The 17,645-nt window shown below is 40.2% G+C and overlaps 1 protein-coding gene across 1 annotated transcript in view; it reads right to left on the minus strand.

The window, feature by feature from the left end:
- The window catches only part of PDE6C (phosphodiesterase 6C), a gene marked incomplete at its 5' end in the record, with an annotated part of 50,053 nt that extends 38,764 nt beyond the window's left edge, over positions 1–11,289 (minus strand). Inside the window, 4 exons of the mRNA XM_079136662.1 lie at positions 3,072–3,212; positions 4,246–4,335; positions 4,442–4,594; positions 10,810–11,289. Of these exons, the coding sequence (XP_078992788.1) occupies positions 3,072–3,212; positions 4,246–4,335; positions 4,442–4,594; positions 10,810–11,289 (864 nt within the window). The remainder of the gene's footprint in view (positions 1–3,071; positions 3,213–4,245; positions 4,336–4,441; positions 4,595–10,809) is intronic.
- Between the last annotated feature and the right edge of the window lie 6,356 nt (positions 11,290–17,645).

Here is a 17,645-nt window from a genome sequence, read left to right on the forward strand (position 1 = left end):
ATGACTCTACTGAACTCTGCATTAGCCAGTGCTAGAACTGTCCTACCTTGGGACTTTTAACATCATTTTGTTAAAGATGCTTTTGGCTAGGTCTCCAGTTCCTTGCAGCCCAAAGCATTCTAACCAATATACTCAGCTAGAAAGTGCCAGAGACAAAATCAGAACCCATCTTTTCTGATGTTTGGACCTATATTTGTCCATTTGGAACAATTACTCTGAAAAAAAAAATAGCTATCAATCACAGGAAGAGTATAAACTGCATTGAACTACCAAACCTCCAATAAAATAAGCAAGATGAGGAACGAACATTATAATATGGATACCAAATATTTCATTATTTTTGCTTCAAAAGAATTTAAAATTTTTTCAAAATGCAAAATCTCAAAATGGTAATTTATTATGCCCCTATTGTCTACTATATATTTTATGCACATTATATCACACCTTCACAACTAATAAAGAGATGTCCTCATTTTTTAGAAGAGAAAAACTCTTCTAAAGACTCAGGTGAAAGAATTTGCTGAAAGGAAGAAACAAGCCAGAGACTTTGAGACCTGACTTTGAGACTTAATATAAAGTATAGGAATCAAGATGGTGTGGTATTGGCAAAAGAATGGTCAAACAGATCAGTGGAAGAAATTTGAGAACTCAGAAAAAGACCTACACAATCATGATCAACTGCTCTTTGGCAAAGGAGCAAAGACCACAGAGAAAGACTGGTCTTTTTAACAAATTGTGTTGGAACAATTGGGCATCCACAGGCAAAAAGAGTCTACATACTTTATACCTTCCATTAAAAATAATTCAAAATGAACCATAGGCCTAAATGTAAAACATGAAACTATAAAAATTCTAGAGCATGATATAGAAAATCTAGGTGAACCTGAATGTGTGAAGACTTTTTATATACAACACCAAAAGCACAACTTGTGAAAGGAAAAAATGAAAAGATGGATGTTATTAAAATTGAAAACCTCTGCTTAGCAAAAGTTGCTGGTAGGAGAATGAAAAGATAAGCCACAGACTGGGAGAAAATATCTGTAAAACATGTGTTCACTAAAGGACTTGGATCCAAAATATGTAAAGAACTCTTTTTTTCTTGTTTTCTAAATGGTGTCTTGCTATGTTTTCTATGATAGTCTGAAGCTCCTGAGCTCAAGTAATCCTCCCCCCTCAGCCTTCGGAGAGCTGGGATTACAAATGGGCACCACTAAGCCTGACTGCAAAGAACCCTTAAAACTGAACCATAAGAAAACACACAACCCCATTAAAAAATGAGCAAAAGATCTGAACAGACATTTCACCAAAGATGTACCAATGGCAAGGAAGCATGTGAAAAGGTGATCAACATCATATGTCATCAGGAAATTGCAAATTAAGACAACCATGATATATCACTATATCTACTGGAATGGCTAAAACCCTAAAAACAATGACATCACCAACTGCTGGTGAGGATGTGAGTACGTAAAATGATGCAGTCCCTTGGGAAGACAGTCTGGCAATGTTTTACATGGGCGAACAAACCATATGACCCAGCAGTTGTCCTCTTTGGTATTTACCCAAGTGAGTTGAAAACTCATACATATGTACAAAAACGTACATAGAACGTTCATGGCAGCTTTATTCATAATTGCCCCAAATTAGAAGCAATCAAGATGTCCTTCAATAGATGCAGTGAGAAACAAATTGCCATGCAGTGCCATATTATTCAGTCACAAAAAAGAATGAGCTTAGCCAAGATGTGGAATCATCCTAAGTGTCGATCAATGGTTGAGTGGGTAAAGAAAACATGGACTAGTAAGCTTTCAAAATAAAGCAAATCCTGCCATTTGTGATAACACCAACAAACCTGGAGAACATTATGCTAATTGAAATAGACCAGGCACAGAAAGACAAATATAACATGATTTTACCTACATGTGGAATCTAAAAGAGTCAAACTTACACAAGTAAAGAGCAGAATGGTGGTTCCCACAGGCTGGGGGTGAGGGGCAGGGGGCCTAGAGAGAGTTTGTCGAAATGCTACAAAGTTCCATTTAGGAGCAATAAGTTTTTAAGATTTATTTAAAAAATACAGTGATCAGAATTAATAATAATGCATTATATTTTCAGAATCGTTGAAAGAATAGGTTTTAAATACTTTCACGACACAAAAATCAGTATATAAGGTGATAAATATGTTCATTATCTTGATATAATCCCCCTACAATGTTTACATATATCAAAATTTCACATTGTACCCCATAAATACATACAATTACTGTCTGATAAAAATTGGAAAAATTTAAGAAATTAATTTTTTTAAATGAGCTATCAAGCCATGAAAAGACATGGAGGAAACTTAAGTACATATTGCTAAATTAAAGTAACTAGTCTTAAAAACTACATCCTATATGATTCCAACTACTGGTATTCTGGAAAAGGCAAAAACATAGAGGCAGTAAAAAAAAAAAAAAAAATGCCTGGGATTTGGAGGGGAGTGGGGTGCGGGGAGGGGGTTGGGTAGGTGAGATCAGGAGTTACAGGACACCAAAACTATTCTGTATGATATTGTAATAGGTATATAACATTATGCACTTGTCAAAACCCATGGAACTGCACAGCACAAAGAGTATTTCCTAATGTACATGATGAACATTATTTACTAATAATATATCAATATCATTTCCTCAGCTGCAAAAAAAATGTACCACACTAATGCAAGATGTTAACAATACAGGATGCTGGGGGAGGGGTGGGAGAGATGAGGATGTTTCTGGGAACTCTGTGCTTTCTGCTCAATTTTTCCTGCACCTAAAACTGATCTAAAAATGAAGGGCTATTAGTTAATTTTAAAAAAGAAAAAGATTTAGTGAAGATCTAGATGGCTTAGAGTGAAAAAGTCCAAATTCAAGCCTGGATCATTTTTGCTCCAAAAGGCACACTTTTACCTCAGTACCATGCCTGCTTGGCATTGGTTCTAGTGATCTATCATGACTGATTATTTACACAGTGTATCCATTTTTCAATGGATCATGTTTCATGAGCTGTGTATTTATAGGTGCTCTGAGGTGTGGAACAATGAGGACCTTCTCTTTGGTCATGTCCAGCAGTCCAATGGAGTATCGCTCACAGTTTAGGTATGTTCTGATTGTATACAGCGCTTTGTGAAACTGTCGCTCAACATCTGTGAGCTCTTCAAATACTTTATTGGCTGACCACATAAGGATCTGAAAATAGATATTTAAAAAAAAATCCAGTTAGAACAAAATACACTGTGGTGAGACAGAGCATTCGCCCAGAGAAAACAGGAGGTGCATCAAATAAGCTGAATACATGTCACTAGATAATGCGATTCTGTGTTTGACAATGACATTCTATGTTTGAGCATGTATGCACCCAACGAACTACTCAGATCATCTAAGTGGGGTAATGAAGGATAAAGAACAATATTTGTAGTCAGGGTACGGGAGTCTGGAACCTCAGTTTCCTCATCCATATGATGCAGGAACATTGGATGGAGGGCTTCTAAGGTCCCTTCCCATTGCAAGGCCATGGGTTTATGAAGGCAGAGAAGCCACGGCGAGACCCCATGTCCAAATGTTTTGGCTCCAAAGGGCAAGTGCTCTTAAGTTGGATGTAAAGAAAGTCCCTGGGCAGAGGGTCCACTGGTGTCTGCTGGCCTTGTAGGGAGAAACCCATGTGGACTCCTTCATGCATTCATAACTAGTCAGAGGTAACCTGACCTGGAGAGTTAGCATGGGGAGGGACCCTCCATCCCAACAATATCCCTGCATTTTCCAGATGAGGAAACTGAGGTTCTAGACTCAGGAAATACTGTTCTTATCCTTCTGCCTCATGGAAACAATCAACTTTAAAGAGTGATTTTCTCTTCAAATTAAGAGCTTTACCATGATCTAGGAATTGATAAAAGCTTTATGGTGAGATCTAATGACATTTTTTTTTCTAATGACAATTAGTCACACTAACCATATGGTTAGGAACTGTAATTATCATCATCATCTCAGAGATGAAGAAACCAAGGTCATGCTGAATTTTGACTGAAAGAAAAAAAAAGCTGAGCCCAGTTGTATATATAGATGGAGGTTTGAGTCGGAGGGGTGGGAAGACATGAGGGGACACCCAGGACTGAGCACTAGGGATCTGCTCCATGTGGCTTAAATCTCCATGAGGGATAGGAAGGACCTGGGGCCCTTTGTCAAAGCAGGTCAGCATGGTGTGACTGATGTCACCTTCCTTTACCTGGCTTCTTCGGGATTCGACACTGTATAGGTAGTTGGTATGATGAAGTTTTAGGATGACAGAAACAAAGTTGAGGTATTTGGTAAAGACCTACAGATGGCAGAGAAGAACAAATCATGGGTCTGACACTTTTCCTCTGATTATACAACAAATCTATTTCCTGCGCCTCTGACCAGCTGCCTGAGGTTAGCGTTACCTCTTCATCCTGTTTGGAAAACTCAGATGCGTTTACTTTGTTCACCGCCATAAGCACAGCAAGAACCTCCTTGCCCATGACGACTGGGGCTGCCAGCAGGCTCTTAGTGACATACCCGGTTTGTTTGTCCATGAAGTCAGAAAAATGGTTGTTCTGAAAAACATGTTCATATGCTGTCAAAACGGCACAGGATCCCAGAGTGGTAGAGCTATGACATTTTCTCTAATCCAAATCGTACCAACAATGACTGGTGCCCCCACCCATCACCGATCATTCTGGGACTGCGCAGGATGAAATTTCCCATGTCAGACGAGCATGTCTTACCTGAGCTGTGGCTCATCTAATTTAGGCTGAGATTGGGCCAGGAGGAAAGAAGTGTGTTACAGCTCAGTGGAAAGTGACGTTCTAGGAGGAAGAAAGGGGAAGCACAGGGTGGCGACAGACAGGGAGCCTGTGCAAGGAGGGATGGTGAGCTGGGAACACAGACATCATTCTCTAATTACGAAAGTAAAACATGTTCTTGAAACAGGCCAACCCCTACATTTCAGCATAAAAGAAAATAATGATAATCCTCCAATTCCTTCTAATCTCATCTACTTGAGGAAATCAGTGTTTCCTTCTATGTCTTTCTCTGTACATGGACAAAGATCTTTCTTTTCTATTTTTTCTCCCTTTCAAATTTTATATGATACTTTCATGACTTATAATGTCTTGTGGACATCCCCCCAGACACATGCATATGGATCTGAACTCACCTCTTAGATTCCTGCCCAGCACCCCACACTAAGGATGCCCTGAGATTCATTCTGCGGTCTTCTACTGATTTGGTGTGTTTATTGTCCCCCTCCCCCCAGCAAACAATATCACACTAATCATCCTTGCTTTTGCTTTTACACAGTGGATTTCCAAAGTGGAAATCCCGTCTATTGGATCAACAGGTTATAAGCAACTTTAATTTACACAGATAACTTTCATGAGGGCTTGAAATTTATACTTTCACTGTGTGAGAAGACCACCTTTTTGCCAGCATCAGGTACATATTAGCTTTTCAATATTCTAGCAAGCTAATGTCTTTTATTCATATTTTTTTCTTTCTTTGGGAGAGAAGAAAGTGGATCTTCATGAATATGAACCTTCTGTATCAGTATGCAAGAGATGATTCTAATATCCTGGCCAGGGCAAGGACTGGGTGACAAGCTTGGAAGAGTGAATAAAGGGAAGGGTTTGAGAAGAAGGTTAAGGAAGGTGGTTGCTGTATTACTTGCAATTTCAGGGAATATCCATTCTAGATGGATGGAGACCCAGCCTTCCATAAGTTCTGACATTCTTCCCTTTGAACTTGGGTCTTTTTCAATTAGCAGTGAACTTCTTGCCTAATACTGAGATTCACTGGCAAAAATTAATGTCCTGTTCTATTATATGTATATATAAGTTGTATTCTTTTCATTTCCTTGTGTTGCTGGTGCTTCTAAAAGCAGCATCAACCATGAAGGCTGTATTCTGTTCAGTTTCCTGAAGTAAAACCAGGAGAGTTCATTGATATGTGATTTGCAGGCCAGAATTTCCCCAGGAACAAGGACCACGTGGCCAATAGAACTCAGAGCTCAACTCACTTGGAGCAGCAGGCCTGAGCTGTGTTTCAGAATCCCCAGCAGACCCAACCAGTCTTAATCTCCCAAAGTGGAATTTCTCTTCCCCAAGAACTTGTACTTTTAGTGCTCCATGTAATTTTAATGTTCAACCCAGTGGCAGTGGGTGAATCACTCTTGTGGAGGATCCCTAGCAATGGGACCATTCACAAAGCAAATGGGTGATGCTGGGGGAATCCAATGAAGCTCTTCACCCCTGATACTTCTATTCCCTTCCCAAAGCAGAAACACCTAAACCAACTATTTCTTTGGGAACCAGCCTTGCATAATGGAGAAGATTCTTGAGACAGACATCCTCGACTGAAACCAGACCCCAATTTACTAGCTGTGTGATCCTGGGCATGTTACTTACCCTTTGTGTCCTTGTTTCTAATCTGAAAGAGGAAAGAATATTATTATCTACTACTTAGAGTCCATGAAGTGAAGATAGAACAATTGAGTATGGTTGGGCACTCAGAAAGTGTCTTATATATAGTAGATGCTCAATAAATGCTGAGGGGCGGGGAAGCCTTGTATTTTTGGGGAACATCCTAGATGAAAAGTAGTTCTCTTTTACAATTATCCTTTTTCTTCTAGTCCTAGTTTTTCTAACAAATTCTAGTCACTGAAGAATTTAGATGCCCTTAGTTGGATACCAGTCTCCTGAGCCTAGGAGCACCTTCCTCTAAGAGCCAGCACTCTGCCCCCAAGCCATTAACAGTCACATTTCTTTCCTGGCCACTTTACCTGTTACTTCTCTCTGCTTCTTGTAGCATCTTCACCCTCAGGTCAGGATACCTCCAGACTCCTAGATTCTTTCTCTTAAGCCACTGCTTGCCTAGGCCAGCTCTCATCCTGTTTTCCTCCTACTCTATGATCCATTACAGATTGTGATCACCTTCATTTACACAGCAGTCCTGGGCACTGAAAGAATAAATAAAACCCAGAGGCAGGCACCACTGCAGGGAGTCAGGCAGCATTTCTCTCCAAACACATTTATCTCAGCACCCCAAACCTCCACGCCATTTCATCCTAGATTTCTAAGCACAAGGGTGTGTTCGAAAGTTCCATTGACTGTTTTGAGAAAATGGCTTCTCCGTTTCAAAACTGAATGCTTACTCATTCTCACATCTGAAAGTCCAGGATAGACCATCCATCAAATTACAGGGCAGAGGAGGTGTGGCTTTCTAGTTTTTTTTTTTGTTGTTGTTGTTTATTTGTTTTGTTTTTTAATTTTCACTAACTCAAACAGTCCTTAGTGAAGTTCTTTGAGGAAAGCCTGTGTTTCTAGCACTCCCAAATTCTCTTGATTTCCGCCCCCCCGCCCCAAGAAAGCTCCTGAAGGCAACCCTGGAGCATTGTTTGGAGCAGCAGGGTGCCTGATCCCTCCTGATCTCAGTGTAGCTAAATCCTGATTAAACACCATTAACCCTTGGAATCGGGAGGCAGAAAAGGAGGTGAAGAGGAAGAAAGAAGAGGAAGGAAAGGGATCTCTGGGCATCCAGTTAATTATTGAAAACTTCAACCTTCTCCTGTGGCTTTCTTTTAAACCAGAGTCGGATTCAGGGTCACCCATACTGTTAATGAACAGCTTTCCCAATAGAAAAAGAAACAATTAGCTCTAAGAGGATATTTCTCTTTCCTGTTCTTAAGAGTTTTCCTGCCTTTAACCTGTTTTAAGAAAGGCAGTAATCACTGACACTGTATACCCAGGCCCCACAGTCCTACAGGCATAAGGATAATCATAACATAACTAGCATTTATTGAGCATCTATGAGTCAGGCACCTCATATACAGTCAAATTGTACATTTGATTGTCTTCATTTCTCACTGGTGGAAATTCAGCACTGTTACCAATCTTCAGACTTAGGTTTGCACCCGGGTTTGTCTGGTGCCAAAGCATTTGCCTTCACCATAAAGCTACCCTGTTACCATCTTCACAATCCCAACATGGAGAGTATCCAGTTCTGGGTCTTTGTATAGGTGTCAGAAATCTTTCCCTCACCTGTGCCCACACTGCTAACCAGAAGAAAAATCATGTGTGGTCAACCATGTAGTAGAAAGAGGAAGGCCTTGAAGACCCTGGCTATTCCTCTGAACCTGACACAGCCTGCCTACCTGACTGTGAGCCAATTCTTACTACACAGATGGAAATACAATGAATGGTCCCTGTCTCCTGCACGGGGTCTTCGTCAGAACCAAATAAGAATAAGAATGTGAAAAATGTCTTATAAATTGCCAAGTTGCAATGGAAAAGTGAAGAATGAATCAGAAACTTCACTTAAAACATTGGTTTCCACTCGTTTCCTGTTGTAGATTTTACCATATGCTGAAATGCAGGGTAAGAGAGGAGAGGGCTAGGCCCAGACTCCGGAGGCTTCATTCTGTTCTGGCCTTTCTCATTGACAGGTACCATGGACTCTGGGGGAAATACAACTTGGTGACTTCAGCTATCCATTTGCCACAGGACAGAAAGAGTTGGACTAAAGATTGCCAAACCCTTTTCAGCTCATATTCCACAGCTGATTTGACATTCATCTCCTCCTTCTGGGTCTGCTCTCCCAATGGACCTGTGGTTTTCAACATTGACTGCATAGTAGAATTAGTTGGGGAGCTTTAAAAAAAAATAGCAATGCCTGTGTCCCAGCCTGAGAGTCCTGTGTAATCACCTGAGAGTCTCAGGCATCAATAATTCTTTAAAGCTTCCTGTTTGCTTGGAAGTACAGAGAGAGTTGAAAAGCACCAGGCTGGAGGAGAAAACAGTAGAAATAGAAAGCAAATGGGATCTTTTCCTCCCCTGAGTTCAGGGGGTTATCTATCTTCAGCACACACTTCCCTGGCCTATCCAGAACAGCAGGAGTCATCAGGAGAAGGGAGACACCTGTTTCTCAACCCTCTCCCCTGCAGAAATGCCCACCATGGACAGTGACAGGTTGATTTTTTTAAAAAATATATATTTTTTTTAGTTATAGGTGGACATAATACTGTTATTCTATTTTTATGTGGTACTGAGGATCGAACCCAGGGCCCCATGCATGCTAGGGGAGCGCTCTACCACTGAGCCACAACCCAGCCCCAACAGGTCAGCTTTTAAGTGGTTCTATTCTGTTGTTTTCCTCTCAACACAGAGCACTGAGCTCATTAAGTATTACAGGAGAAATCATTTTACCCATCTCTCTTTTTAAAAAAATCAGAAAAGTCAGGTATAGTGGTGCACATCTGTGACCCCAGTTACTTCCAGGGTTAAGGCAGGAGGATTGCAAGTTCAAAGACAGTCTAGGCAACTTAGCAAGACACTGTCTCAAAATAAAAATGAAAACAGGGCTGGGAGGTAGCTCAGTGATAAAGAGTACCTGAGTTTAATCCCTAGTACTGAAAAAAAAGTCAGCAAAAAATTCTTGAATGTCAACTTCCCAAATTTGATGTGTACATTTTCGAAGGTGGGCTCAGTTGGAAACTGTGAAGAAGCATATTCCCATGAGAAAATCTCAGGGTGTGGGGACACAGCCTTTGAGTTGGGGTCACGAGAAGCCTCTCTTAAGGGCATGTATCTGTTTAGTCACTGAAAACAGCTGCAGTAGCCTCAAAAGAAAACTTCAAGCAGCTTCAACTCTGTGAAGGAAGGGTTGTAAGAAACAGGAGATGCTAAGTGCCTGATGCAGCCCCTGCACCTAAGGACTGTAGGGCAATTGTTTGCTCCTGTTTGACAAAATGCTTTCTCCCGGGCCTGTGCCAACCTCCTCCAGTAATCAGCTTCAGGAGGCATCGAGGGGATTATGCTCCTGGCTCTCCAGCTGCCCTGGTCATCTGCTGGCAACCGACCCCTGCACAGAAAGCATTTCAGGGGCTGCTCTTGACCAGTACCTCTGCTTCATCATAATCCGTTTCTCTCCTTTTGTTAAGAGGAAATCATAACGGGAGACTCAGGTGGGGAGTAAGGGCTGCCAGGAGAAACTCCATGCTGGAAGCTTCCTGTTGCCAAGTATTTAATATTTTATCATTTTTCTAAAATGAATATGTATTGCAGTGGTAAGAAGAGTTAATTTTTCTGTTTTCATAAGGGGCATAACAATGCCTTGTGTTGGCACTATGTGCATATGGTCTTCAGGAAGGTCCCAGGGTCCCATTTACGCGATGGGCCTTCATTCTTGTGAGAGCTGAGTTACTGGAGGAGGGGCATCAACTGTACTTCACTATCACTTAAATCCACATTTGTAAGGAGTCAAGTCAAAGATCTGAACTTTCAAAGGGTGTAATTTTTTTTTTTTTTGGCACATTTGGTTTATAGACGAAATAGTGGATTTATGAACCAGTCTGTCCCAAGAATTGCTTGTCCTCTGATGGTTGTGTATCAGAGGCATGGCATTGGACATGTTGGCTGATCCCCCAGTGAGTGCCCTCCTTGCCTGGGTTGTTCAGAAGAGAATCCCCAAAGCCATGAGGACGTAGGGGAACTGGTGGGGACCACACAGGCCCAGGCAGGAGCATCTGATAATGTGTCTACCACACGGGCATACTGGGAAACATTATTCATTGACCATCTGAAATTCAAGCTTAACTGATTAACTTATATTTTTATTTGCTAAATCTGGCACGGCTGGGCCTGGGTGCTCCCCTTCCCCACTGCCCACTCTTCCAGGTTTTAGCCACACAAGTGGCCCCAGAGTGCTGCCATCTCTTTCCCATTGGTTCCTTCTGACCCTGCCAAGACCTCTGCCCTACTATCAGAAGGTCACCTACCTTTTTCACATCCGGGACGTTAAGGGGTTTCTTCGTGTGCGCAACCCAACCTACAATCCCGATGTCCAGAGGAAACACCACTTCTTTGTCAGGGACCACGAAGTTGTCCTCGAACTTGGAGGTTGGGGTGACGTCCAGCAGCTTCGAGGCCACCTCTGGTGTGCCATTGCGGGCGCGGCAAATGAACATGCTGCAGCGGTCGGCCTGCAGCAGCTGGGCCAGCCTCTGCAGGACCCTGTGTGCCGTCAGCTCAGCACTGCTCGACTCCTCCTGCACAGACCACAGCAGCTCCAGGCACATAGCGGACTCCTCCACCTGCGTCAGCTCAGGGAGCGACATGCTGGCTTGGACGGGCACCTGGCTGTTCTTGAAGATTTCTCCCAGTACCTCCACCCGCAGCTTTTTGTCGAAGTATTCCTTGGCAAACCCAGGGTTCTCCTCGAGGTATTTTTCCACAGCATTTTGGTTGATCTCACCCATGGTGTGACTTGCTTTGCTGCTCTTATTCAGAAAGGAAGACCCTCTAGAGTGCTACGTGAGGCAGAGTGACAAGGAGGAAGTACATACTGGTCAAAATGACTGAAGGAATCCTAAGTGGTACTCCTAAGACCCCCGAAGATGGAGCTGAAAGGTTGCTCAGTGGAGCCTTCAAACTGCCTGTAATTCCTGGGATGTGACAGAAGGCCCTGGCTTATGATGGGCTTCAGGAAGCAGAGGATTAAAGAGTTCTTCAGGACACTAAATCCCTGAGCATTATTAGCCCCTAAGTCCTCAAAGAACACTCAGAGCATCCTAGATCAGCCAGGCAAGTGTCAAGTTGAAGTATCTATTCCAGAAAAAAATAACTGAACTGCTGCAATCCAGAGCAAGGAAGAGTTACTAACGTAGTCCATAATTATATTACATGAGCATCAACTGGCACTTTGAATTGTTCTTGCATGACAGCTATAGAAAGGGCTTGGATTTTTGCCTGTTTGTTTAAATAGCATCGTTAATGAACACTGGAAGAGAGGAAGGTGCAGCGCTCATCATCAGTGCAACGTAAAAGTGATTTCTAACTTCCCTTTCTTAGAAGTTCATGGTCACTCAGGTTGTTTGGACTATTCTTGCTCCCAAATCCTCATCTCTCAACCACCCTCTTTAGAAAGTTTGACCTAGGAAGTGTTTAAAAGGAACAAACCTTGGGCTCATTACTAAAAAGCAAACACAGGAAAATATTTTCCTACGAACCCCCAAGCTTAATCAAGCCACAAATTGAACAATAACTCGTTAAGACAGATGATTGCAAAAAGTGATCCAAAAATCAGTGTAAATTTTGTTTTTTCAATAGGAGTAGCCAGACATCATGCATTTTTGCTCCAAGGTACAGAATAATAAATCTATTGGACAATAGCTATCTTGTCAGTTGCTAGGCTCCTTAACATCTCAGGGTCTACTGACATGGTAAGAACACTTACCACTACTTAGTTTTGTTTAATGTTCAGTTTATTAAGCTTTTATAATGATTAAGCACATTTCCCAAATATTTAAACACTATTATGCAACTAATAAATCAAACAATGCATTTCACGAACCAATTGTCTCAAATATTTAAATACTGATTTCAAACTTAGTGACAGTCTTTTAAAACATTTCAGTAAAGCTCCAACCTAATATGACACATTCTCTTAAATGAAAAATATACAACATATTGTAGTGACTCTAAAAATTTACGTTTGCTTCAAAAAGAGTGTATGGGTTTCATTTAATTCTCTAAACTTAAAGCTTTACCTTGCTAAGGTAATGATAATCTTATTAGTTGCAATAAAAAAAAAAAAAAAAAGAGAGAGAAGTAGAGGTCACAGTTGGAACATGGAACTCAGATTTGCAGGAGTTGGGTTATTCCACTTCGTGCGATTGAGACTCCGCTGCTATCTCAAAGCGTCTTGTCAAGTGCACACATTTTCTCGTCCCTTCCTATATCATGCCCAAATCAAGTCTGGGAGGGGAATGGGATACTCCACAGAAGACTACTTTACAACATCCTATCAGTATCTCTTAATAATTAGGAACACGCAGAGGTGCATTTACGAGGAGAAAGAGTCAAGTCAACCACGTCATTCCTCCTATCAGACTATCATCATTTTCTAATGCAGTTTTGGATACTCATCTACCTGGTTATTTTCTGTGACTATGGTGCAGTTCCTATTTCTTCCTAAAGTATGTAGTATTCTCATAATTCCCTGGTTCCATCTTTCCTCTTTTAATAGAGAATAACATGTATCTGTATTCCATAACATATTCATCTTTTTGTTTGTCATTACTAACTCTCTACCACTGAGCTACACTCCCACTCCTCCATACACAAATTTATACTTAATAGGAAAACAAATATACACATGTGTTGATATTCTCCTATTTCTAAAAGTAAAAATCACTTGAAAATTAAACATTCTATCATAGGCAGCATTATTTTATTTTTATAAATCCTTGCAGATTTATTTATTGATTCACTGTTTTCACTTATGTCTCTATGACGCGTTATAAGCAGAGCACATAATAGCTACTGTAGTAGAGACTTCATGTTCCCTTTGTAAGATTCTTCTCTTTTCCCAGTAACACGGGTGACTACTCTTCGTTGTTCTTCCCTCTCTAGTGGAGCCATAGGACTAATTTAGGCCAATGGACCAGAGGTTGAAATGTCACTTTCATATAGAAAAAAATTAATCGCCAAGGAGAGATCCTCCCGTTCTGTTCCCCGCGCTGTCATGTTAGTTTCAGTGGATTCACTCCTGAATCCCAGAGTGAGTATGTCAGGGAACAGAGGTCCCTGCTGACCTGAGACGGGCATGTCAGACGAGTGTCTTGTTTGCAGCCTCTGAGATAAGAGGGCTTTTTGTTACTGCGTCACAGCTGAGTGAATTCTGATGGGTACACTTCTACTGAAGGAGGTGTGGGAAATGAAGAAGGCTTGGTCCCAGCCTTATAAGCACTTGTGGCATAGTAAGGGAGATGAGGTTGGCACATACGAGTCATGAACCATAGAACAGAATATGATAAATGCCAGAAGTGGCCAGTATACACATGGCTCTGAGCTCACAGAGAGTGGGTGGAGGTAGGGTGGAGGTCAAGCATCTGGGTGGTATCGGCAGAGCAATGGCATGGAACGCAGCCTCCTCAGGAGATCCTAGCAAGAGATGATTCTGGAAAGGTAGATTGGGCCCAGATTATAAGGGCCTCAGAGGTTAGACTGAGGATCTGGAACACTGGAAATCTTTTGATCTGGGAGGTAAAATTAACAAACTTAATCTGGAAGTGCTGAACAAGAGAGATTGGAGAAAAGAAACACTGAACATCAAGGTACAAATTGAGACATTATACTGTAGTTCACCCCTTATGCACAGTTTGACTTTCAGAGGGTTCAGTGGCCCTCAATCAGGTCCCAAAAAGATTATATGGAAAGTTCCAGAAATAAATAATTTGCAAGTTTTAAATAACTTTTAACACAGTGTATTGTTATTTAATTGTTATCTTTTGTTATTTGTTATAGTCATGAGGGTGGAGCCCTCAGGAGCAGGACTGGTACTCTTCCAACACGGACTCTGGAGAGCTCCCCAGCCCTCTTTCCATCATTTGAGGATATGAGGAGAAGTGGCAATCTGGATCCAGAAAAGGAGAACCCTCCCTGAACCCAACCCTGCTGGCACCCTGAAGTCAGACGTCCAGCCTCCAGGACTGGAGGAATAAAGTTCTGTTGTTAATAAGCCACCCAGTGGATGCTAGTTGGTTAAATCTGCCTGACCTAAGACAAATGACATTTTATCAAGCAAATATTTTCAAACAGGGCAAGTTGGAAGCCCGCTTCTGGCGCGCGCGCGCACACACACACACACACACACACACACAGAGAACATCCTTTCCTTTCTTGCCTGCCCTGATCGAGTCCCAGTTTCCACAGCCCTTCCTCCTCAGGGGCGTCTTCCGCAGAGCCTCTGGCTCCTGCTGGCAAGATCTTTGTGTCTCTTATTGGCTATTCATGCTTACACACTCAAAAGCAAAATCAATTTAAGACGTCATATTTTAAAAATAAAAATGATCAAACGAACTGCTTAGAATGGATTTTTAATATGACAAAATAGTTGTTGACTTTGTTAAACTTCACTGTTTTCTATGTGAGCACTTCAACTTGTTTTTTTTTTTTTTTTTTTTTTTTTTTTTTTTTTTTTTGCGGTACTGGGGATTGAACTCAGGTCCTTGTGCTTGTGAGGTAAGCACTCTACCAGCTGAGCTATCTCCCCAGCCCATCACTTCAACTTGTTTTAAAGGATAGAGTTTTTTTTTGTTTGTTTGTTTTAAATACTGTATTAATTGATGAGAAGAATGGGGTAGGGGAGGCAAGATCTTAGATGCTACAGACCATGGCAATCCATTTATTTAGTTTAAACATCTCTGAAATGGTAACTAAGTCAATGTGGAAACTCCATTCCATTTCCATAGAATTCATCCAGAAATATATGCTACTTGGTAATGATAATAAAAAAGTGATAATAAGAATAGTTGACATAAATAATACATACCTTGTGCCAGTTACTTTCCTAAGCACCTTACCCATATTAACTCACTTAATTCTTACATAATCATATGAAGTAAGTACTATTATTAGCTGTTTTTACAGATGAGAAGTTGAAGCACTGAGAAATTCAGAAAATTTTCCAAGGGCACAGAGCTAGTAATAGTAACTTACCCTAAAACCAGGAGCTTAAATTTAAAAGTATACCTTTTTGATATACTTCATACTAGCTACCATGTGAGAATATACAAAGATCCTTTCTTTGTGTATTTAAAAGTTTAAATCTAGACAAATGTTAAATGTTGCATATCAATATAAATGTTAAATAAAATTATCAGGCAGTCCTTTTAAAAACTTACAGATGTAACAAAGAATGGTTTAACTTCAAACTTTCGGTTTAACACTTGACACTTGTCAGAAGTATTCTATATAAATGAGCACCTGTGATACTAATTCTATCATTGCTAAAATTTTCTATTGCAGTTAACTATTTCTACAGAAAATTAGGCTTATATAATAGACAAAAGTTAAGCACATAAGGTCGAAATACCAACATGAAAAGCAACAATAATATCCAGGGCTTACCAAGTGCATTTCAGATCATTACATCGAACTCATTCTTCAGCCCCTGCGTAGCTAGATGCTATGTCCTGCCATTGTTCATCAAGGTAGGGACTTCAGACACAGTCTGGCAGCCAACTTCACCTTGCTCCGAGGAGAGCTCTCTGCCTACATGTAATTAATAGGAATGACAAGATATTCTTGGAGACTATTCAGCAAGGGGGACCCAAATTATTTTCACCTAAATTGATGGGATTGACTGAGATCATTGAGAGTTCAGTGACTTTGCAACCACTAAAAAAACAAAATATCTTGTTGGAAAAATTATTTGACGCTTTATACCTGAAAACGCTGACTGACTAACTTTTCATTTTTCAATGATTTGGTTATCTTTGAAATGCAGTCAGAAGATAAGTACTACCTGATTTTTTTTTTTTTAGTTTTTGTCTTTCTTGGCTTATTAATTGGGACGTGGAAGTAAATGTCACTTTGTGCAAAATGTTCAATTTGAGGGAAGAACATAAATATCTTGCATTAGCTCCTCTTCCTTCAATTTTTATGTTCAAACATTTTTCAATATTTTCTAGGAGTTAATGACTATTTTTACTGTGGTTAGTGATAACATTAACTTCTGTTAATCTCAGTAGCTTAATCCAATGGAAGTTTATTTCTAGTTCACAGCATTTGATTGACAAAGGGGCCTGGGCTGTCGTAGGTTCCACCAGTAACAAATGAAAGAAGAAAAGAGAGAAGAGGATGATGGGCCAGAGCTAAATTGACTTGTATAGGAGTGACACACAGTACATTCCAATGGCCAGAATTTAGGATTGTAACTTTACAGAGCTTTGGGAAAGCGATACAGGGGAGGCAAGAGCTAGCAGATGTAGTCCCCAACTTTACACCACTCCCCAGTACAAAATTTCTGGTAAAAGAACAAGCAGCCAACTCTGCTACAAAATGTAAATCCTAAGAACATATATTATAAAGGGTGTATTTCCAAAACTGTAGTCTTTGACAGCTTATATTGTTGTCTTCAATAATACAAATGAGAATTCTACATCCATTGTAGATTTTTTCTAATTTTCTTTTCTCTTTATGTGTTAAACATTCTAGAACCAATCTAAGTATTACTTTGAAACAAAATATGGGTAGGAAAAAAGAATAAAGATAATATATCTTTATGTATTGAAAAAAAAAAGAAAGGTCTTTTTAACCAGGTCTTTTTAAACAAACGCTTTTTGAAGTTTTTACCAAGTGATTAATTTCAGTAAAAGAAATTAAATAAAAATCTGTGGATGGAGCACCTACTATGTGCAAGTCTCTTGATGTATCTCATGGAAAAGTGGAGGGAAGGGACAGATAATAAGATGATCTTTCTCTCCATGAAGCATGGTAAGGGAATAAGTTTGTGTGTATTACACGTGATCCATAAGGTATAACTGAAAGCATAATTTTACTTATTAAAAAAAAGAAAATGTTTGCAAAGAAAATATTTGTTTTTATTTTCTGAAGAAATATTTGAAAAATACAAAAAGGCACAAGGAAAACCAAATGTCTCTAGTCCTATCACACCGAGGAACCACTGTGAACATTTTTCTTTGTGATATTACATATATATTCATATTTGAAAAGTTATTTTATGAGGATGAATTTCAAAGCTCTGAAGTTAAAAACATCAGTTGACCTAAATTCACGTATTTGTAATCATGAAGAAATCTAAGAGAGA

Source organism: Sciurus vulgaris, assembly GCF_902686455.1.
Source record: "Sciurus vulgaris genome assembly, chromosome: 4".
NCBI lineage: Eukaryota > Metazoa > Chordata > Mammalia > Rodentia > Sciuridae > Sciurus > Sciurus vulgaris.